The sequence below is a fragment of the Oryza glaberrima genome, chromosome 5 (assembly GCF_000147395.1).
Source record: "Oryza glaberrima chromosome 5, OglaRS2, whole genome shotgun sequence".
NCBI lineage: Eukaryota > Viridiplantae > Streptophyta > Magnoliopsida > Poales > Poaceae > Oryza > Oryza glaberrima.
The window spans coordinates 6600512-6623049 of record NC_068330.1 but is presented as its reverse complement, the minus strand read 5'-3'; the positions used below and the strand labels follow the sequence as shown (position 1 = coordinate 6623049).

The following is a 22538-nucleotide window of genomic DNA, read 5'->3' as shown; positions in this document are numbered from 1 at the left end:
ACTCTATCCGTTTCAGTTATAAGATATTTTAACTTTATCAAAGTTAAACTATTTTTAAATTTGACTAAATATATAAACAAATATAGTAATATTTATAATACAAAATTAGTTTCATTAAATCAATAATTGAATATATTTTTATAATAAATTTGTCTTCGATAGAAAATGTTATTATTTTTTATACAAACTTAGTCAAACTTAAAACAGTTTAATTTTGACTACAATCAAAAAAGTCTTGTAACCTGAAACGGAGAGACTATTACATATGGTTCCTGTTATACATATATCATCGTTTAATGCATGCCCCACGATAATAGCAGACCCAGGAACTTGATGCCCGTAGGTGTGCCTACGCAGTTTTAAGGCAAATTTTGCTACAGGACATTGCTATTGTGTGATTTTAGCCGTGGGACACTGCCCAAACTCACTTTTAGGGAAAAACACTCTATAAACGTGGTAATTTGCCAATAGACACCGGCCGATTAAAATAATGATTTCCGGTTGAGGAGGAAAGAGAAATCGCGTGAAATATCAAAAATGCCCTTGGGCCCACATGTCAGCTCTCCATCTCTCTTCCTCTCTTTCTTTTTCTTTCTCCATGTGGAGGAGAGACGAATCTCCGGCGGTGTGGGAGATGGAGACTGAGACAACGGTGATGTGGGAGATGGAGACAGAGACGGTTGCCGGGCGGAACACGGCGAGGGCGTGGCGGATGGAGGCGAGGGCGGCGGCGGTGTTGTGGGTGGCGGGCGGGCTCGACCGTGTGCTCCGTCGAGCGCGTTCATGGAGTAGCGTCGTACTCGTGGTCGGAGATGGCACGCGGGATGTGGGAAGGGTGGACGGACTCCTGCGCGGTTGCCGGCGACCGAATGTACATCGTGGTGGAGTACGGCGAGTGGAGGCTGAAGCAGTACGACGAGCCGCGTGACGGGTGGAGGATGGTTGCCGGGAGCGGGGTCCCACCCGAGGTGAGGCGTCCACATAGGCACGGTCTCCCCTTATCCGGCCATCCACAGGTTGTCAAGGGCCTTGCCGAGAAGGTGGACTTGGATGACGACGATGACGAAGACGCCGAGTAGACGTGCCACCTGGGCGAGGCGTCGGGCAACGACGATGACATCACGGCGGAGCGGCGAAAGAGTAGGAGCTCACCAGGGAGGGCGCTGTCGAGGTACTCCACCTCGTCGGCGAAGTCAGCGTGTGGGAACGGCTGCGCCTCCGGGAACAGGTACTCGCTGCGGGAGTACCTGCACAACCGGAGCCGGAGCACCCGGCCGAGCCCGCCCGCCGCCGTGCTCGCCTCCATCCGTCGCGCCGTCCCCGCCATCCGCCCGGCCACCGTCTCGGTCTCCATCTCTCACACCGCCGTTGTTTCGGTCTCCATCTCCCACACCGCCGGCGATTCGTCTCTCCTCCACAGGGCATTTTTGATATGGAGAGCTAACATGTGGGCCCAAGGGCATTTTTGATATTTCATGCAATTTCTCTCTCCTCCTCAACCGGAAATCATTATTTTAATCGGCGCGGTGTCCATTGGCAAATTAGCACGTTTATGGAGTGTTTCCCCCCTCCCCCAAAAGTGAGTTTGGGCAGTGTCCCACGACTAAAACCACACAATAGCAGTGCCCTGTAGCAAAATTTGCCCAATTTTAAAGAGCTATATAAGGAACTTGAAGCAAAATTTGATACAGAACACTAAAAGTTTGTGCTCTTTGGTAGATGACACCGCAATAAGTGTTTTAGCTAGAGGGCATCGAAAAAAGTAGTAATTAGTTATTGGACACACGTAACATTATTTTATTTTATCTTAAGGAGATAGAGGGAAAAGCATTTGTTTTACACTAGTCAACCATGGAATCTTAGAGCAGGGAGGGGGCGACAGAGAAGAAGATCCACTTCTCCCTGGAATAAACTTGATGGCAACAACCAATAGCGTTGTTGTAAACCGAACCGATCAAAGTTGGGACTGGAAAGAAGAGCATGTCTCCTAAAATAACGTCTCCAGTGAGGTCACGCTGCTGGAAGCACCGCCACAGTAGCCCAAACATGCACTTGGTTTTCACCCAGAAGGCCCCACAAGAGGTAGAGGGAGGACTCTCAACCAACGCCCTTAAAAGGGATGGCAGCACCCAAACAAGACGTCACTGATGTCGCTCGGCTAGGGACACCAGGCAAGGCTTTCGCCTATAGTCTACCTTCACCTGCTGTCATAGCCCCGACGTCATGCCACCAACTGAACTCTGCCAGCATATCCTCTCTGCCACACCATGCTCCTCTACCGAATAGCCCCAAACACACCTGGAGCTCCACTGTGCCGACGGTGCCGTCTCCTCTGCACGTCGGGCGCCACCCCCAACTCTTGACTGTCACTCTGCGGCCACCCTCTCCACACACACGAAGCAGCGTGCACCACCACTACGCCATGTTGCAGCACCACCGCAAGGTCACGCTCAAGCTGTATCGGCATGCTCCGCTAGTCCTCCGTTCGCTGCATCCACCCTTCTCATGGTGCGAATGCAACCTTCCTCACACCGCTGCACCCCACTGCCCTCCAGGACTAGTCCTGGCATGAACCATCACCACTCTAGGTCCACGACCGCAGCAGCCCGGGAGGCTTTAGATCCAGACAAGGTGGGACCAGATCTGGCCAAGGGGATAGCAGATCCAATAGCGTTGGCCCTCTACCCCATCGAGCAGCGCCTCCGCAGCCCCCAACCCTGCCTTGTTACTCCACCATGTGTTGCATCCGTGCCCCAAGCACTGCCTCCAGCCACTACACTGCCAGTCTCCCTCGTCCACCGGTCTCCTCACCTATACGGTAGAGGAGAGACAAGATCTGGGCGGTGCCAACTCCCGAGCCGCCTCAGTTCCCCAGCCTGGTGTCCTCGGGGGAGAAGAGAGCTTGCAGATGAAATATGTAACCATAGTATACCATAAATATTTCTGCACCATGAGGAACCCCGGTCGATTCGACAAGAGGGATGTGGCTCCAAACCTGACCGTGCACCGGACGATACGCCACCACTTCACACACATGATACATGAACCATGTCGCGCAAAGGAAACCAACAAGTGCATGCCTGGCTGCCGGCGCCGCAAAGCAGATCGATGGGCTTGGTCGACCAAACCAGTCCAGCCACACGCCCACACATTACGCACTGTACACACACTGCCCTACTACCACTATGCGCGATTGATGGATGGATGGATGCATTGGATGCGGTCGTCGTCAAAACCAAATCATTTGCGAAACAATGATATTCCCTTCATCATCTCATAAAAAAACGAAGGATAAATTTCATAAAACTATGACTAACTTGATGTATAACAAAACTACACATTTAACACTATATATTTATCACAAAACTACACATTTAAGATGAAGTGTCACAAAACTACATGTTTAGTAACCAAATTATCACAAAACTATATGTTTAGAACCAATTTAGTCACAAAATAATAATGTTTATAGCTCCAGCATAATAATGGTGCTAGGGATTTGAATTAAAGTTGTAGTTTTGTGATAACTTCAATTTTAATATGCAATTTTGTGATACTTAACCTTAAATATGTAGTTTTGTGATAAATATGATGCTAAATCTGTAGTTTTAGTATACAACGCCTTAAATTATAGTTTTGCGATAGTTTGATTAAAATACCTGTAGTTTTATAAAATTTATGCAAAAAAAACAAATGTAATACAATATATGTCATATCTTAATGTTGTAGCAAGGGGTAAAACACCATCCCCCAAGTTTGGCCGAAAAACATGCTTTTAGAAGTTCTTCCTTTTAGTCGAATAAAAATGCTCGAAGTAATTCTCCATTTTTGAGGTTTGCTCCCATCTAGGAATTTGTGTTTACCCAAAACAGGACAATTCGTTCCAGTAGTATCGGTCGACATAATTTTCCTAACGAAGTTGTGTTTGAGTAGGATCTTATGAAGTGGCCAAGGAGCTGAGAAAACGGGAGAGTGTGTTCGACTCCTGGTGTGGTCAGATCAATTCGAATGCTAAAGATTGAAGGAAAGTACCATCGAGCAATTGGCCCATTTCAAGGAAATACCATGCATGGGGACCACTTCAACCACTCTCACCAGCTGGCGCTAGATGTCACTTGGGGACCACAAAATGTACCAATATACCCCTATGAGACATAGGTTTACTAGGGGCAATTCGGTAACTTCATGTCAGCCCTAGGTGGCAAACTTGTAGATCTTGATATTATGGTTGAGCACTATACAAGCCAACCAAAACCCTGTAGCAAGAGAGAGGGGAATTAAGATAAAAAGCGCCCTTTTACATTCTGACATTTACTCTTTGAGCTCACTTTCAGGATAGGCGGGAAATTGTATTTTCCCGTCTATCCCCCAAATTTGTCCGCGTCCTAAGGTCACGACAGTGGCGCCGTCTGTGGGGACGTAAAGTCTCCGTTGGAGTGGGCCCAAGTGGTAAATGTGACGTTCTCAAAGACCGAAAACTGTGCCAATTCGTTACACTGACACTTTTGCAAGTGGGACAGTAGCACTTGAGAAGGAACTTGAGAAGGAGTTTGAAAGAGCATTTGAGCAAAGTGATATTGCAAACGTAACAAAAACACTTGAAGAGAAGTGGGCGGAAATGAAGAAGCCCGCGCCAGCTGAGGTAAAGGGAACAAGTCAGGAAAAGGAAACTGCGAATCCCTCAAAGGAGGAAACGGGGAAAACAGCCACAAGTGAAGTGGAACTTGCCGAAATGGCACAAGCACAAGGGGCTGTTATGATAAGCAAAGAACAATACGAAGGACTACAGAGAGAGCTACAAAGACTCCAGGCTTTGCACAGTCAAGCAATTGGAGCAAGTGGATCTGGTGATCAAGTGGAGACACAAGGGGCTGATGGAAATCAACCAAACTTGGCAGAAAACACTCATCAAGGAGATACTTTGGCTGGAGATCCTCAAGTCGTGAAGTTAGCAGAAGAGATTCCTCAAGCCCAAATTCTCAAAATACAAGTCCCACAAGTTTCCACCCAACAAATCCCTCAAATGCAAAACCCCACCCAAATCCAAAATACTCAAACACAACTTTCCACCCAAGCTCAAATTCTTCAAAACCGAATTCCTATCCAACATCCCAACCAAATTCACTTTTCAACTCAAATTCATCCTTCTCAGATTCCATACTAGATATACCAAAACCAAACACAAAATCCTCAAAACCACACAACCCACGCTCAGATTTCCCAAGCATACATTCATATACCCCAGATACAAAACACTCAAACACAAATACCACAAGCACAAATCCCACAAATCCATATACCTCAAATCCAAACATCTCAAGTGAACTTTCCACATACACATGCCATACAAAATCAAGCAACACACAACACCAGTCAACATATTCAAACCTTTTCTCCTTTTCTTACCCAACAAGATGCGACAAATGAACAAGTATACATCCCACAAATGCCCAACCACATGCAATACGCAGGACAAATCCCAAACCAAACATTCCCATTCCAAACAACCCAATCCTATTTTCAACCAATCAAAGCGGTGGACACCAAAAGCCCTCTGAGCCAAAATCTACAAATGGCACCTTGGCCACTAAGTTTTAAGTTGTCAAATATCACCAAATACAAGAGTGATACAGATCCCAATGAATATTTGAGGGTATATGAAACAGTAGTTGAAGCAGCAGGGGGAGATGATACCACAAAAGTAAAAGGAGCATATGAGAGACACTTTTCGAGCTGGATTTATAGGAGCCTATGAGGAATCTAAAGAAGCAGATGATTTGTATGCTATGCGGCAAACGCAAGGAGAAACCATCACAAGTTTCATTTTGAAATTTTCAAGAGTAAGATGTTAAATCCGACAAGTGGATGATGAGATGCTCATAGCGGCAGCCAAAAGAGCTCTGTTGCCTGGACCACTTAGGTTTGATTTAGTGAGAAATAGACCAAAAACTGCAAAAGAGAATGGAAAGTTTTGCGAGAGGAGAAGAAGATGAATTAAGAATGCAAGCCGAAGAAGCAGCACTGTTGGGGAAGAAAATTTCCAAAAACAAGCAATCATTTCAAGCAAAGGAACAAAAAGGGGAAAATACAAGTAAGCCATGGAAGAAATATAAGCAAGACAACTACAGGAATGAGCAAAAGAAGCAAGTCAATCTCATTGGAGATGAGGGTAACAATGGAGAATATTTTGATCGGGAGGAAAAAGGCAAAGGTCAGTGGAACAATTTTCATAAAGGAAAAAATCAATGGAATCAGCAGGGAAGAGAAAAAGGCCAGAGATGGAACTCTGGTAGAGGAAGAAGCATGTGGTGGAATAATGGAAGAGGAAAAGGTGGAGAGAATGGTGGACAAAAGTTTTGTCACACACATGGACTTGGAGGTCACTCCACTACATGGCCCGTGCAATCACGCAACAGAAGAATGTCGACAAATGGCAAGTTTGGTGGAGAAACATGTAAGGCAATACGATGGAAAATATGAAGGCGTCCAAGGAGTACAAAACATGTTGGAAGGACAAAAAGTGATGAAGATAGAAGCCATTGAGGAAGCACCAAAGAGGGTGATAAATGCCATAACTGGCGGTTCATCTTTAGGAGTCGAATCAAAAAGACAGAGAAAAGCTTATGTGAGACAAATACATCATGTGGGCACAAGTTATCAGTCAGTTCCACCAGCTTACTCAAACATAGTTATCTCGTTTGGCCCGGAGGATGCGGAAGGCATACTTTTCCCCCATCAAGACCCGTTGGTAATATTAGTGGAAATAGCACGGTGCGAAGTGCAAAGGGTGTTGGTCGATGGAGGAAGTTCGGCAGATGTACTTTTCTATGATGCATTTAAGAAAATGCAAATTCCAGAAGACAGACTAACTCATGCAGGAATTCCTTTACAAGGATTTGGTGGTCAGCAGGTACATGCAATCGGAAAGATATCATTACAAGTGGTGTTTGGAGGAGGAGAAAATAAGAGAAGAGAAGAAGTCGTGTTTGATGTGGTAGACATGCCATATCAATACAACGTCGTTTTGGGAAGATCAACAATCAACATTTTTGAAGCTATCATACACCACAATTACATCTGTATGAAGCTTCCGGGGCCGAAAGGGGTCATCTCCGTTCGAGGTGGTCAATTAGCAGCAAGAAAATTTGAGCTTCAAGGAACTCCAAATATGAAAGGTGTACATATAGTTGAACAAAAACAAGGAGAGTACAACAAGAACCAAAAGCCAATACGAGAAGGGAAAACAAAGAAAGTAGTGTTGGACAAAAATGAACCTGAAAAATGCATCTTAATAGGAGAAAATTTGGACAAAGAAGTTGAAGAAGAAATCCTAAAAGTGGTAAAAGCCAACACGGATGTTTTCACATGGTCACCGGAAGAACTTGAAGGAGTTGAGAGAAGTCTAATTGAACACAATTTAGCAATCAAGCCAGAACACAAGCCTAAAAAGCAGAAGTTAAGAAGGATGTCGATAGATAGGCAGCAAGAAGCAAAGGCAGAATTGGAGAAATTGTTGAAGGCTAAAGTCATTCGAGAGGTTATGCACCCCAAGTGGCTAGCAAACCCAGTTTTGGTGAAAAATGCAAGTGGGAAGTGGAGAATGTGTATTGACTTCACAGATCTAAACAAGGCATGTCCAAAGGACGATTTTTCACTCCCAAGAATAGATCAGTTGGTGGATGCCACCGCTGGTTGTGAGCTAATGAGTTTTCTTGATGCTTACTCTGGGTATCACCAGGTATTCATGGTAAAAGAAGACGAAGAAAAAACATCATTCATAACACCTTTTGGAACATACTGCTACATAAGAATGCCATTTGGTTTGAAAAATGCGGGTGCCACATTTGCAAGATTGATATGCAAGGTTCTGGCAAATCAACTTGGCCGAAATGTAGAAGCACATGTTGATGACATTGTGGTAAAAAGTAAGAAAGCTTTTACACATGGAAAAGACTTACAGGAAACGTTTGAGAACCTGAGGAAGTTTTCAGTGAAGTTGAATCCTGAAAAGTGCGTGTTTGGTGTTAGAGCTGGAAAGTTACTTGGGTTTTTGGTATCCAAAAGAGGAATTGAGGCAAATCCAGACAAAATAGCAGCAATTCAGCAAATGGAGCCACCCAAAAATACAAGAGAAATGCAAAGATTAATAGGAAGAATGGCCTCCCTTAGTAGGTTTCTTTCCAAATCAGCAGAAAGAGGTTTACCCTTTTTTAAGACATTAAGAGGGGTAAACAACTTTGAATGGAACGAAGAATGCCAAAAAGCTTTTGACGATCTCAAAGATTACCTTCATAACATGCCAACTTTGTCAAGTCCACAAAAAGGAGAACCTCTGTTGCTATATGTAGCTGCCACACCGGTGACAGTAAGCGCAGTCTTAGTGCAAGAACAGGGTAACAAGCAAATGCCAGTTTATTTTGTGTCCGAAGCATTGCAAGGACCAAAAACAAGGTATACAGAAGTGGAAAAGATGATATATGCTATTGTGATGGCATCAAGAAAATTGAGACATTATTTCTTATCTCACGACATAACAATACCATCAACTTATCCAATAGGAGAGGTGTTGTCGAACAAGGAAATAGCAGTAAGAATTGCCAAATGGGCTATGGAACTTTTGCCTTTTGACTTGAAATACACATCAAAAACAGCGATAAATTCACAAGTGTTGACAGAATTTGTGGTAGAATGGACCCCAGCCGAGTTAGAGAAAAAGTAGGAAGAAGAAAAGCCGTGGACAGTATTCTCTGATGGTGCATGCAATGCAACAGGGGCAGGAGCAGCTGCCGTTGTAAAAACACCAATGAAACAGACCTTGAAGTATTCAGCTCGGTTGAACTTTCCATCAACAAATAACATAGCAGAATATGTAGGAGTGTTGTTGGCCATGAGAAAGTCAAGAGCGCTAGGGGCTCGGCGCCTAATAATCAAAACAGATTCCAAATTGGTAGCCGGCCATTTCTCAAAAACATTTGAAGCGTGAGAAGAGATTATGACAAAATACCTCGAAGAAGCAAGGTTGAACGAAAGACACTTTTTGGGGATAACAGTAAAGGCAATTACAAGAGAGGAAAATGGAGAAGCAGATGAGTTGACCAAGGCAGCAGCAGCTGGCCAACCTCTAGAGAATTCTTTCTTTGAAATTTTGGAACACCCAAGTTACGACAAAAAAGAGGTCATTTGCATTCAAGCAGAAGGGTTAGATTGGAGAGATCCAATTCTAAAGTTTTTGGTCAGCAACAAGTTGCCAGAAAAAGAGGAAGAAGCACGTCGGGTTCAATTGATGGCACGAAAATACAAAGTGATAGATGGGCAATTATACAAGAGTGGAGTCACAGCACCTCTATTGAAGTGTGTCACAAAAGAAGAAGGAATGCAAATGGTAGTAGAAATTCATGAAGGCATTTGTGGTGCACATCAAGCCCCAAGATCAGTAGCGTCAAAAGTGATAAGGCAAGGCATTTACTGGCCAACAATCATGAAAGATACAGAGCAATATATTAAAACTTGCAGGGCATGTTAGAAAGTTGGGTCAAGTTCAAAAGCCCCTCCAAAGGAGTTGCAACCAATACCACCAGTATGGCCATTTTACAGATGGGGAATTGATATTGTCGGTCCATTGCCACGAGCAAAAGGCGATTTGCGCTTTGTCATCGTGGCAATTGAGTATTTCTCAAGGTGGATAGAAGCGGAAGCAGTAGCAAGAATAACTTCAGCAGCCGTGCAAAAGTTCGTTTGGAAGAACATAATATGTCGTTTTGGGATTCCAAAGGAGATAGTTTGTGACAATGGAAAACAATTTGAATCAGAAAAGTTCAAAGATTTGTGCCAAGGGCTACATTTGAAAATCAATTTCGCATCTGTCGGTCACCCTGAAACAAATGGAGCAGTAGAAAGAGCGAATGGAAAAGTAGTAGAGGCAATCAAAAAGAGACTTGAGGGTTCAAGCAAAGGAAAGTGGCCAGAAGATTTGTTGTCGGTATTATGGGCATTAAGAACAACGGTTGTCTGGGCAACAGGAATGACTCCTTTCCGTTTGGTGTATGGTGATGAAGCAATGACACCAAGCGAGGTAGGGGTGAATTCACCTAGAGTGATTTTTGATCAAGAAGATGAACAAGGAAGAAAAGTAAGTTTGGAAATGCTTGATGAAATAAGAGTAGAGGCCTTACAAAAGATGGAGGCCTATACTGAAGGAACTCGAAAACAGTATAACAAGAAAGTCAGACCAAGAAACATAGAAGAAGGAGACTTAGTACTCAAAAAGGTGTTAAATGAAGTTGCCGTAGGAAAGCTAGAGTCAAAATGGGAAGGTCCATTCATTGTGAGAAAGAAGATGGAGACTGGGGCATACAAACTTGCTCATCTCGACGGAGAAGAACTCAATTACACATGGAACGCAGTCTCTCTTAAGAAATTCTATGCCTAGTTAGTACCTTTTATTCAAAAAAAAGAGAAAAGAGAGAAAAGAGAAGAGAGAGAGAGAGAGAGAGAGTCTCTTCTCGGCTTGTACAAATGGAGTATTCCCCTTGTTTAATACATATAAACAGGACGTAGGGTTATTATCCAAGTATGGAGGCCCGCACCTGTATAAAAGCTATTGTTTTCTGTATGATTCCGAAAACTCGATCAAACGTGACCGAGTCAAAAATTCGATAAAACATGATCAAATACACGGTCAAACATGATTGAGTCCAAAAATTTGATCAAACATGATCAAATCAAACTTTCGGTCGAACGATTCGATCAAGACACGATCAAATTGAAAACTCGATCAAACATGATCGAAAAAATAACTTGGATCAAACGCGATCAAATTGAACACTTAGTCAAACGTGATCGAGTCAAAAAAGTTGGATCAAACATGATCAAAACAAATGCTTGCTCGATCAAGCATGATCGTCACTCAAACTCGAAAACTATCGTTTAAGCTCAAAAGAGGAAAACCTATTTGAGCTAAAAATGACGGTCGCAACGAGGCGACCTATTTTGCTCGACCTCGTCTCTCTTTAAAAGGTAAGGGGGACGGCGGTTTTCGAGCAAAAATTTTTACTCAAGCTCGAAAAACATCATTTAAGCTTAAAAGAGGAAAACCTATTTGAGCTAAAAAATGACTTGGTCGCGACGAGGCAACCTATTTTGCTTGACCTCGTCTCTCTTTTGAAAGGTAAGGAGGACGGCGGTTTTCGACCAAAAATTTTTAATCAAGCTCGAAAACCATCGTTTAAGCTCAAAAGAGGAAAACCTATTTGAGCTAAAAATGACGGTCGTGACGAGGCGACCTATTTTGCTCGACCTCGTCTCTCTTTTGAAAGGTAAGGGGGACGGCGGTTTTCGAGCAAAATTTTTTTAATCAAGCTCGAAAACCATCGTTTAAGCTCAAAAGAGGAAAACCTATTTGAGCTAAAAATGACGGTCGTGACGAGGCGACCTATTTTGCTCGACCTCGTCTCTCTTTTGAAAGGTAAGGGGGACGGCGGTTTTCAAGCAAAAATTTTTACTCAAGCTCGAAAACCATCGTTTAAACTCGAAAGAGGAAAACATATTCGAGCTAAAAAATGACTTGGTCGCGACGAGGCGACCTATTTTGCTCGACCTCGTCTCTCTTTTGAAAGGTAAGGGGGACGGCGGTTTTCGAACAAAATTTTTTTTACTCAAGCTCGAAAACCATCATTTAAGCTCAAAAGAGCAAAACCTATTTGAGCTAAAAATGACGGTTGTGACGAGGCGACCTATTTTGCTCAACCTCGGCTCTTTTGAAAGGTAAGGGGGACGGCGGTTTTCGAGCAAAATTTTTATTCAAACTTGAAAACCATCGTTTAAGCTCGCCATGAGGTGGCCTATTTTGCTCGACCTTTTTTCTACCTCTTTTGAAGGTTGAGGGAAACAAGGCATTCGAGCTCAAATAGGAAAATGTTAATTACATTGATACAGGGAAAGTTACAAATGCGAAATTTTAGGAGTTGGCTCTCCAATATATGGTACAATAGAATAACGCCTTTTACGAATCCTAAGTTGGCGTTCAGTTGGTTGAAAATTATTCCAGAACTTAGTTGAGTTCGAGTTATTTTTCAACTGACGATTCCTAAACTCGAGAGCAAAATCACGTAAACTACCATCTCGATGTCGCTTTTGCCAACTAAAAAATTTAAAGGCAAAAACACAAGTGTCATCATAGTAAATTTTATCTTCGCTTTGATAAAATACTCGAGGTGAGGACTTGGTTGGTGCTCGAAAAGCTATATGCTTCAAATTTTTGTTCTCAGAAGGACCAACACGATGGATCACGGATTTTCGTTTCGATGCAACCTGCATCCCCCACACCAAGAAAAATCATAAAAGGCAAATATAGTTCGAATAGAAATAACTGACAAGAGACCATTGCATATTACAATAAAGATGTCTGCATGTTCTAAGCAACAAAATGCGTCCCTCTTGTTTAACAAATTGCTCACACCTGTGGAGTGGTATTGTCATTTCCTTGGCGGCTCGAAGACGATTGTCCACCCTGAGTTTTTGAATCTGCAAGAGAAGCAGCGAGTGAAGAGATTGTGTCTTCATACCCCCTCTTTTTCCAAAAAAGCAATTGGAAAGCTTTGGCCGCCGGGCGAACAATCTCTCGAGTACGGTTGAGATTGGCCTCACTTAGTAGCAAATTGGGAACGACAGTCGACAAATTTGCCAAGTGGTTGCAACCACTCGAGTAAAGAGCAGCACACAAGGTCTCGCAAGCAACTCGAGAGCATCGAGAAGCAAATTGAAGTATGCAACTCGAAAGGCTAGCTGCCGCATTCGACATCTAAGAATTAAGCACATGGAGCTCACCATCTTCATCAAGCTGCGCAGGCTCAGCTCCAAGTTTCTTGAGAGCCCTGCCAATAAGTTTGCAACTCTTGAAGAGTTGTTGCCGAGCGTTGTCGAGTTCCTGAAGGGCAGAGGCAGTTTTTTCTTCTTCAGCTTGTCGAGCAAATTCAAGTTGCTTTTTCTCCTTCTCCAGATCGGAAATTCGAGCCTTCAATTTATCTTCAGAAATAGCTCGCTCTCGTGATACTTCCTGATGACTGAGCAACAATTTCTCAAGTTCCTTTCACCGAACGAGAAGCTTTTGGTTATCACCAAAGGCTTCAGCTTTTTCCGCACGAAGTCGGCGAATGCATTCGCTAGAAAATTTCTTTTCCTCTTGAAGACGGTCTATAACCCGACAAAGCTCTATACGATCCCCCTCAAGTTTTGCAATTCGTTCAAGAGATTTTTTCCTTCGAGCGCAAATCTTGAGAAGAGCCTTTTGAGCAACTCCGCGCTGAAGTCGAGCTATGGTTGCCGTCTACAAAAGAAAACAAAAAAAAAGAGACAAAAAAAATAAGACAAAAGTAAACAGCTGACTTTATAAAAAAATAAAGAAGAAAAGAAAAAAGAAAAAAAAAGGGAAACATATATACCTCAAGAGCGGAAATATCTAGCGCTGTCCAAGCGGAGATAAGATCATTAAAGGGAAACATATATACCTCAGGAGCGGAAATATCAAGCGCTGTCCAAGCGGAGATAAGATCATTATGCTCTATAAATTCTCTCTCAAGTTCTGGAGTAATAAGATTGGGAGCAATCTCATTTCCAAACTGGTGGAGAGACGAACGGTACTTGAGGTCATCAAGGCAAAATTTAGAACCCCGACTGCTACTTTTCCCGTCAGCGCCAAAATCTGGCAAACCCATTAACCAAGTACCATTCTTCGAGCACCGCTCACTAAAACCACCGAGCACATATTTTATCAACTCAGTAGACGGGGTCATAATAAATGGTTCTAGTCCTCTGTCATCAGCCAGATTTTTCTCAGGTTGGGCATTCAAGTTAGCAACTTCAAGAACGTTTTCCACTCGAACAGGACTCGCCAAGCTCATGTCCACATCAACAGAATCAACATGAACATCTTTCTCAACTTCATTTGCCATGGAGGTAAGAACATCAGAAGGAACAAAAAGGTTATCAACAAAAATAGGCGGGGAATTTGCAACAGAAGTATTGCCAGTTTCAACTTCAACCATCTTATCAACAGCAGGAAGCTCGTATGAGAGAATGTTGTCATCCTCGTCATCACTGTCTATGGCAATTCGTACTTTCTTTAAGCTCGAATAGACAGGAGAGTTGGACAAAATTTTCTTCCGCTTCAGTTCGCGGCTCGAAGTCTCTTGAACAGAAGGAGCACTGTGGGCATGTTCACTTGATTCAGATGAGTCACTGTCGTCAGAACACTCACCAGTCGAGTCTGATTCCCCATCTGAACTATTCTCTCCATTTTCAGATGATGAAGAGGAAGCCTCTTTTGGAATATTTTTTGGAACACTTTTCTTTTTCTTTTTCAAGTCAGGATGCACTCGAACCAGAATACCTCGATTGAGAGCGCTTAAAACCCGGTTCTGTTTCTTACCCTGCTGAAGTTCCAGATACTTCGTATGCTTTTTTTTCGTATAAGGACCGATAAATTTTCTGCATGGTCTATCCAGGTCTTTCACAATTTTAGCTGCCAAAAAAAAACGAAAACAGTAAAAGCTCAAATCAGTTTTGGGCAATACAATTATTTCTAATTAGCTATTTTTCAGTTTCAGGCAATACAATTATTTTTAATTAACTATTTTATCAAAGGACCTTAAATTTATGAAATTAGTTCAAATCAGCTAGGCCAAAACAGTAAAAGCTTGAATTGATAATTGCAAACATCTTGAAACTCAAAAGCGGTCAAAGCTAAAATCAAAATAACTTGCTATCGGCTGGAATGTTAAAAGGAGGAAGTTCAGATGTCGAATCTTGAGGAACTTCATCAAGAGTCAAAGTCCAGCCGGATGAGAGAGGCCAAATTCCGAGACAAATGAACTCTTCAACTAAATCTCGAACGCTAAACTTGGAGACAAGCTCTTCAATCCGAGGTCGGATGGAGGAAAAGTCCTTCGACAAATTGACAACAAACTCTGAAATAACCACTGGATCCTTGCAAGAAAAAACGAAAGGACATTTCTCCATAGCTTTTTAGATCGGCTGGAATTTTGTGGTACAACCATTTAGATTGCCATTTTGATCCCCACTTGGTTTGCATGGTAGAGACAAGTGGCCAAGGGCAACCACGGTTCGAGCGCAGCGTGAAGCTAACACACCCAAATTGGCTATTTTGCTTTGTGTATCGCCGGATAGTATGAAAATAAGCGAAATCTGAGCCATGCGGCGTGCCACCACAACTCCGGATAATCCACTCGAACACTCCAAGACGAACGACTGCGTTCGGAGTAAGTTGAGGGAACTCAAGCCCATAAATACCAAGAACCTCGACAACAAAAGAGCTGCAAGGAAACCTAAAACCAGTCTCAAAGAAATCCTCAAAAACAAGAGTATACCCAGGATGAGGAGAAGGACCCGATTCATCAACAGGATGGATGACTAATTTGGCATCTGCAATAGCGCCTTTTTTAAGCAATTTCCTCAACCTCTTCTCTGAAAAAATCGAAGGACCAAGTCCAGAAGAAGCTTTTTTGGTCTTTGGCTGTTTTACGGATTTCTTTACAGACTTACCCATGATGGGCAAATGCTTTTGACTTATCGGAAAAAAGAACTCGAAGAAACAAAGGAAAGCGATCACCGGATAGCGACCCATGGCTCCATATATATAGCTGCAGGAGGGGGAAGGGCATGATAGCCGAAGAGACGCGGCTGTTCTGGCCAATATTACCCCTATAGCCAAGCGACACGTGGCGTAAAACTTTACACGTTCTATTAAAAATAATAATAATAAATAAATAAAATATTATTTAAAATTAACCAATCAATCAATCAAATCAAAGACAACCTGTACATATTGTTTAATTAATCGTTTAGCTAATCATTCAATCCTGTACGGGTGGCTAAAACTTTTCCTCTCACTAATCACTTAATTAATTTGCCTAAAACAAATTAAGGAATTTTAAAACGATCGGCAAGTTGAAAACTCGAAGATGTTTTCGCCCAAACAAGGGGACGGCGGTTTATCCCTTACATCTTTATTTCGGGCACGATTTCGGCCGAAAACACTTCGCCCTTACTCGTGAGGGGCTTGTTGTAGCAAGGGGTAAAACACTATCCCCCAAGTTTGGCCCAAAAACATGCTTTTAGAAGTTCTTCCTTTTAGTCGAATAAAAATACTCTAAGTAATGTCATGAATATGTAATGTCACATCTCATATCAGTTTTGCTTTTAATAAAGTGAATAGTGTAAGAGCTCCATATGTGGTCGTACTCTAGTCTCGATCCGAAAGCAAAGAAAAAGATCAATACCTTAAATCCCATCACAACAAGTCAAAAAAGAAAAGAAAAAGAAAACAACAACTCTGCTTCGTTTCCACGCGCAGGGAGGGAGAGGGAAGACGGAACCCTAAACTTGCGATTGAGTCTAACTGACCTGTATTTTTGCGATTTTCCGTTAACATCGTATTATTTCCCAAAAAAAATTCCACCGCTTGCAGCCGCGCGTGCACCACCACCCCTCCTCTCCTCATTTGTTCGAAACCAGTGGAAATCTAGGGTTTCGACGGCTCGCGAGTGGAGGTCGCCAGGCTCGTCGCCCCGTCCTCGCCGGCGGGAGGGCCGGTCTCATCCTCCCTCTCTTTCGCTCGTAGCCATCGCTCTCTTCCACTGGTTCGCTCTCTCCGTCAAACCGTTTGGTTTCGCCGCCTCTCTCCGTTGAGCTCTCTGGTAAGGGCTAGGTTGGGCATCTCCCTCCCCTTTCTCACCTCCTTCAGTTTCTTCTCCTCTCTTCCTTTGATTTGATTTGATTTCATAAATATGCTAGATCTACTAAAACCTGATATCAATCTTTCTTGCTTGATTTCGATGGAATCAAATGTCTAGTGGCTTGCTTTTTTGTTCTAAGATGGCCAATCATGACTAGTGTTGCTGATTTGTGATGCTTATGAACAGATTTTTCCCCGTGCACTACTCGATCTGCTCCGGGCGGGCGAGCGACTTGGGGGAGGATATGGTGTTCTACTTCAAGGTGCGGCCCGAGGCCGGCGACTACACCATCTTCATGGGTCTCGACAAGTTCGAGAACGAGGACCTCATCAAGTACGGCTTCCCCGAGGACATCTGGTAACTTCCCGCCCGCCGCCTTTTCTCTTCTGCTACGCTAGCTTGATTGATTGATTGATTGCCCGAGGATTGGTAGGAGGTGGTCACGTGGTAGTATTGATTTGTGCTTTTTGTGTGGAAGGAATTCATCTGGTATGTAGAGGGATTTGATGGATGGATGAGTCGCATGTGTATGGATTGCAGCAGCTGGATAAAAATTAGGTTGGATCTTAGTCTTGAAACTATGCTTTAGCTTATTTTACGAGCACAGATTCTTACTCGTACATCCGTTTAAGTATTGTCTCGGTTCAGGAATTAGTGTATAGCAAGAGATGTAGTGTGACCGGTCATTTTTACTATGTTTAGAGGAAACACACTTGATTCCTGGCAGAAATTTTTGCTACTTCTTGTCAATTGTCATGGATGGATTGTTAGACTTGTGGATGATATCATACTGAAGAATTCTTGTGACCTTGTGGTCTGTGTCATCTGTATGATTTTCGTAATTTTAAGTGATATTGTTGTGCACAGTAATCACAGTGAACATACTCTGTTCCCCTTGTGATTAGGAAATGCCTAGCTAGTGCAATTATGTGATATGCTAGATGTATATATTGGAGGCATAGAGTTGTCCTATGTTTTACTCCCTCCGTCCAAGTTTGATCGTCATATTTCAAAAAATTGTATTTTCAATTTTGATCGTCACATTTGCAGTCGGCAGCCATTCCATCTCGTCCAATGCGCTGGCCGTTTCTATTCGCGTGCGAAATTAATCAGGTTGCGCGTGGACGCCTCGGGAGCAGTCTAAAAAAGCTTGTTGCATGCATGCAAAATTAATGGCAATCACAGTTGGCTACAGATCATTGGTTCCGTCGTGCATGCATGGGCCATTATGATTAGAAAGATGTAAGTGCAATAATGAGTAGATTAGAAAGATGATAAGTGCGTTTCCTGTCCTTGGTCTGTGTGTCAAGCCAAAATATGACGATCAAACTTGAACGGAGGGAGTATTTGGGAAGAACATTTCCATGGTTTTTTTTTCCTTTAACTTTGGCATAGTGTGCCTATTTGTACTTTTGGCCATGATTTAAATGGAAGACATTGTTGCTTCTTAGCTTCCTTCCAGATCATGAAAGTCTCAATACATTCTCTCGCTTGCATTTTTTTATGTGTTTTTTGTGGAAGAATTTATCCAACATTGTTTTATTTTGGTGGAGATATGTGCCACTGATCCATGAATAGATGTACATGTTTTCCTGGATTCAGCTGCCCTGAATTTACTATAATGCTTAGCGAATGATGCAGAAGCAGTTTAATTTTGCACTTTGTTTTCCGAACTTTTGTTTTTTAACTACATCTGGATGCAAAAACATGTTCAAGACATACAGCAAGTCATACATCAAATTTTGAGCATCATTGTCTTAAAATATGTCGATTGATGATATGCCTAGATTTGTCTCAAAAGTTGTTTCATAATATTGTAATTTATCAGGTTGTACAAATATAGTATAAAAGTGGAAAGTAGTGGTTAACATTGCAGTTCAAGTGTTCAAAGACTTCATTGATGTCCAAAATGAAGTTTGCTGCATTACTTTTGATGGACCTGTGCAACTTTGTTCCTTTTTGGAAGCTTAATTGGCGCTGGGTGGTACAATCCTTCCCCCTACGCTCAAGTTTGGTAGTATGAATTATGAATCTTTAGTGTATGATTTATTCAAACGCTAGTTTGCAAACTTAACACTTGTTAGTAGAAAATTGGAATTGATTATATATGTGTAGTTTGTTCAGGCACATGAATTTCCCTTGCTAACGTTTGGTACATATTGGTCTATCACGTTTAATGCATGTACTTGCTTTCTTTTTTTTTCATTTCAGAGTTCATCTTCTGTACATACAAAATCGATTTCTAATTCTGTATCTATTTTAGATATGGTTTGCTCATTGCTTAATAAAGTTGTTGAAGTAGCACAGAGTCATCTTATCATGCTTTGTAGCTCAACGCTATTGTTCTTGAACACAGGTTCCATGTAGATAAGATGTCCTCTGCACACGTATATTTGAGATTAAATAAAGGTCAGACAATGGATGACATAAGTGAAGGTGTGCTTGAAGATTGTGCCCAGCTTGTGAAAGCTAATTCCATTCAAGGTTGGGAAAATTACATGATAATTCTGTAATACCTGGTTCAAACCTTTTGTTTTGCTTTCCCTAGTTTGGTTCTTTGTCAGACACATTTAATTATTTTTACAGGTAATAAGACTAATAACATTGATGTGGTTTATACACCATGGTATAATCTAAAGAAGACTCCATCCATGGATGTGGGTCAAGTTGGTTTTCACAACTCTAAATTGGTGAGAAGCTTATTTCCCTTACTTCCTGTGTTAGGCATGTAATTTAGTATAACTTGCATTTATTTGAACGCTTATACATTTAGGTTTGTCTAGTGTTATGATATCTTGGAAGTTCTGGAAGTGATTTCCGTGAATTCTGTGTCTGATAATCTGTGGAATATATGTTTCCTATCAAAGAATGTGTGAGCAAAATTAGAAGTTACGATTAGTACTATCTGGTTTTTGTTATTTTGTGAAAGAATTAGTTTTTAGTCTCTACACAATCTCAATTCAGGGAAGTTTACTTTCTACTTCCATGTTTGTTCTTTGCAAAATTGACTGTCTGTTCGTCTTTATTGACTATGCACCAATCTTAACTTGCGCCACATGTCATGAGCATGATAAGCATTGTTTTCTGTAATGACTTTGCAGAATAACTTCAATAGCCTTTTTTTTTTGCGAGTTATTTCTATATCCTAACATCAACATTTTATAATGTGGTTGTTATCCTTCTTTAAATGCCATTTAACTTTGAAAGTGCTTGATTTTTTTTCATAGCCTTTTCTTGTTGCAGCTTGCATAAGATTTCTTTATTGGAAGGGTTCATTGTTGTGATTTCTAACCAAATTACTGGACACAGCCCAATAACTTAGGTCCTAGATGTATCTCCTTTTGAATGATCTTTTCAGTTTTTTTATGTATCCTTTGTCATTTGTTCATTTACAGGTTCGGATTGTCAAAGTAGAAAAACGGATTAATGAGATTGTGAACCGGCTGAATAAGACAAAAGTGGAGCGCAAGCCTGACTTAAAGGGTACAACACTTATATCCTCTATAAGATGTTTGTTCTGCTCATATTTATAAATGCATTTTTTATAAGCAGAAAATGACATGTTCGCTGAACATCTTTTCTTATTTAGACGTAAAGACAGTAGTTATCTTACCTTATAGTTTTCGAGGAGGCACCATGGTAGTGAGGAAGTGCTTGAACTGGTGGTCGAGACAATTTTTGTCTAAATGTGCGCAAGACAATTGATGATTGTCTGATGCTGATTGCCAAAGGTTAAACTTTGCAACTAGGCATGTGAAGAAATGGAAATGCTGTTACGGAAACTGTGGAAATAATTCTCGATTTTGTTGCTGTCGGCCAGAACTTAGAACTTAGAAAGGCTGTTGTAGGAGTGCGAACATGTGAAATTGATGATTGTTCCTAGATTTGAACCATTTGATTTCCACTGGCACTGGTCTTGTTATTTCATTCCTTTCTCTGTCTCTTTGTTACTTGTGATTACATATTTGTTTTTACAGCTTAACATCTTTTGCTACAGCTGAAAGAGAAGCTGTGAGTGCAGCAGAAAAGGCAGAGAGAAAGGTGCAGCTTAGAGATAAAGTAAGTTATATCTCACACTCCCATCCTAGATCTCATTTTATTGTTGAGTGTCAGGCTAATCAGCTATATGTCTTTTTTATTAAGGAAATACTTTATTCAACCCCCTGAAATATGAAACCAAGCGGTCCACCCCTTCCCCTTGTATGAAAACCGATACATTTTACACCTGAGATCGTTTTGTAAGAATTATTGCCCATGTGGACCATGATGAGGATGATGACATGGCCATACATTTTCTTTAAAATATTTTTTTTTCACTAGTGGGAATAACGGTAGTGCTGACTAGTGGTCCTCTGGCCAAGCCCGTAAGAGAGAAAAGAGGAGTGGCTATACCAGTTTGGTTATTGCCTACATAGCAAAACAATCTCGGGGAGTAAACTGCATGGGTTTTCATATAGGGTAAATGGTGCTTCAGGAAGTGTCTGAGTAGACGAACCACTAATTCAGGAAGTTAGGTAGACTTTTTCTTTCATAAATACCAGAAGATTGTATATTTATGTATGCATGGTTTGTCGGTTTCACAACAAGCTAGTTATCAACTTATTAAATCTGTTGTTCTTGGTTTAATTTGCTGAGCCCAGGTTGCCTGGATGAATATTTATGGTATATCATGTCATTGCAACTATTAAAATGGATTATTTATTTGATTGCAGAAACGTAGGGAAGAGATGGAGAGGCTTGAGAAGGAGAAGCAGGCTGAAATCAGGAGCTACAAGAACCTGATGGTCCAAGAGAAGATGACTTCCAACAAGCAGGTTGCATCTGGTAGCAAGACCTTGGAAGAACTAGAGGATGACTTCATGTAAGAAGACAAAATAACAAATTCATACTGCCAGGGTTCTCTAAACTGTGTTTCTGTCAAAGACAGGACAAGCATCGCCGGGTTGCAAGCTTGGACAAGATGATTTCTGGGCAGGGCCGCCTTGACCTGTTATGCTACATACTCTAATTGGCCTGCATTGACGTTTGATGTGTTGAAACAAAGCATTGTGTGATCTAACTGTGGTTGATGTATTATTGATTAGTTAATCATCAACCTGATACAAGATAATAAAACTCGCTTTCCTTGATTTTTCGACAATGATGAAACGTAAGAATTTTACCTAAGATATTCCATTCTTTCCTTGTAGCACACTTTGGGAATACAGTACTGACCCATGTGAAATATAACGGATTTTGACTTTTTGCTTGCACTGTTTGACCATTCGTCTTTATTATCCAAAGTACTTTAAATATAACTTTTCGCTTTTTTATATTTGTATAATTTTTTTTAATAAGACGAGTGGTCAAACAGTATAAGAAAAAGTCAAAATCCCTTATATTATGGGACGGAGGGAGTACGATAACTTTTGTGATGAGAGAAAAAGGACTACAATACCCTTTAAAAGAAAAGTATTATTAAGTGCGTAGCTAAAGAGTATTAAAGGGATATAAAACTTGTTGATTTGTGAACTAAGAATAGATAAGAAGGTAGGAACTAATTTATTTTGACAAACTTCTTGACAAATCTACTAATGTAAATTTTCATACTTTAAATCCTCATATTTTTGCATCTATTATTGATGTATGATTATGATGTTTAACAACACGCGTTCAGAGAACGGAAGTAATCATGTAAAAATATATTTAAGTTTTCTTTATAATCCATAAAATCCGATCTTTTCTTGAGCATGATCTACAGCCACACTAGTTCATTGTGGAAAAAAAGGTAAGAAACATTGCTAATTG

General features: G+C 41.5%; 1 protein-coding gene across 2 annotated transcripts; it reads left to right on the top strand.

Moving 5' to 3' along the window:
• Positions 1-16446: 16446 nt before the first annotated feature.
• LOC127773429 (uncharacterized) lies at positions 16447-21880 on the top strand. Of its 2 annotated transcripts, none has more exons than XM_052299490.1 (7): positions 16447-16712; positions 16938-17108; positions 19108-19235; positions 19338-19441; positions 20147-20234; positions 20749-20810; positions 21464-21880. In XM_052299490.1, exons 2-7 carry the CDS (start codon positions 16996-16998, stop codon positions 21614-21616), a joined length of 648 nt encoding a protein of 215 aa, XP_052155450.1. In that variant the 5' UTR covers positions 16447-16712; positions 16938-16995; the 3' UTR covers positions 21617-21880. The 2 variants fall into 2 exon arrangements, with proteins under 2 accessions (XP_052155450.1, XP_052155451.1); XM_052299491.1 differs by lacking the exon at positions 16447-16712 and adding an exon at positions 17230-17309 and having other exon boundaries at positions 16991-17108.
• The last annotated feature ends 658 nt before the right edge of the window (positions 21881-22538 follow it).

What these genes read in the sequence shown, in the direction of transcription:
- LOC127773429 (XM_052299490.1), top strand. Translation starts at nt 16,996, where the DNA reads ATGGTGTTCTACTTCAAGGTGCGGCCCGAGGCCGGCGACTACACCATC. An exon ending in GTTTTCACAACTCTAAATTG is followed by an intron (nt 19,442 to 20,146) that starts GTGAGAAGCTTA and finishes GTTCATTTACAG; the next exon opens with GTTCGGATTGTCAAAGTAGA. An exon ending in GCGCAAGCCTGACTTAAAGG is followed by an intron (nt 20,235 to 20,748) that starts GTACAACACTTA and finishes CTTTTGCTACAG; the next exon opens with CTGAAAGAGAAGCTGTGAGT.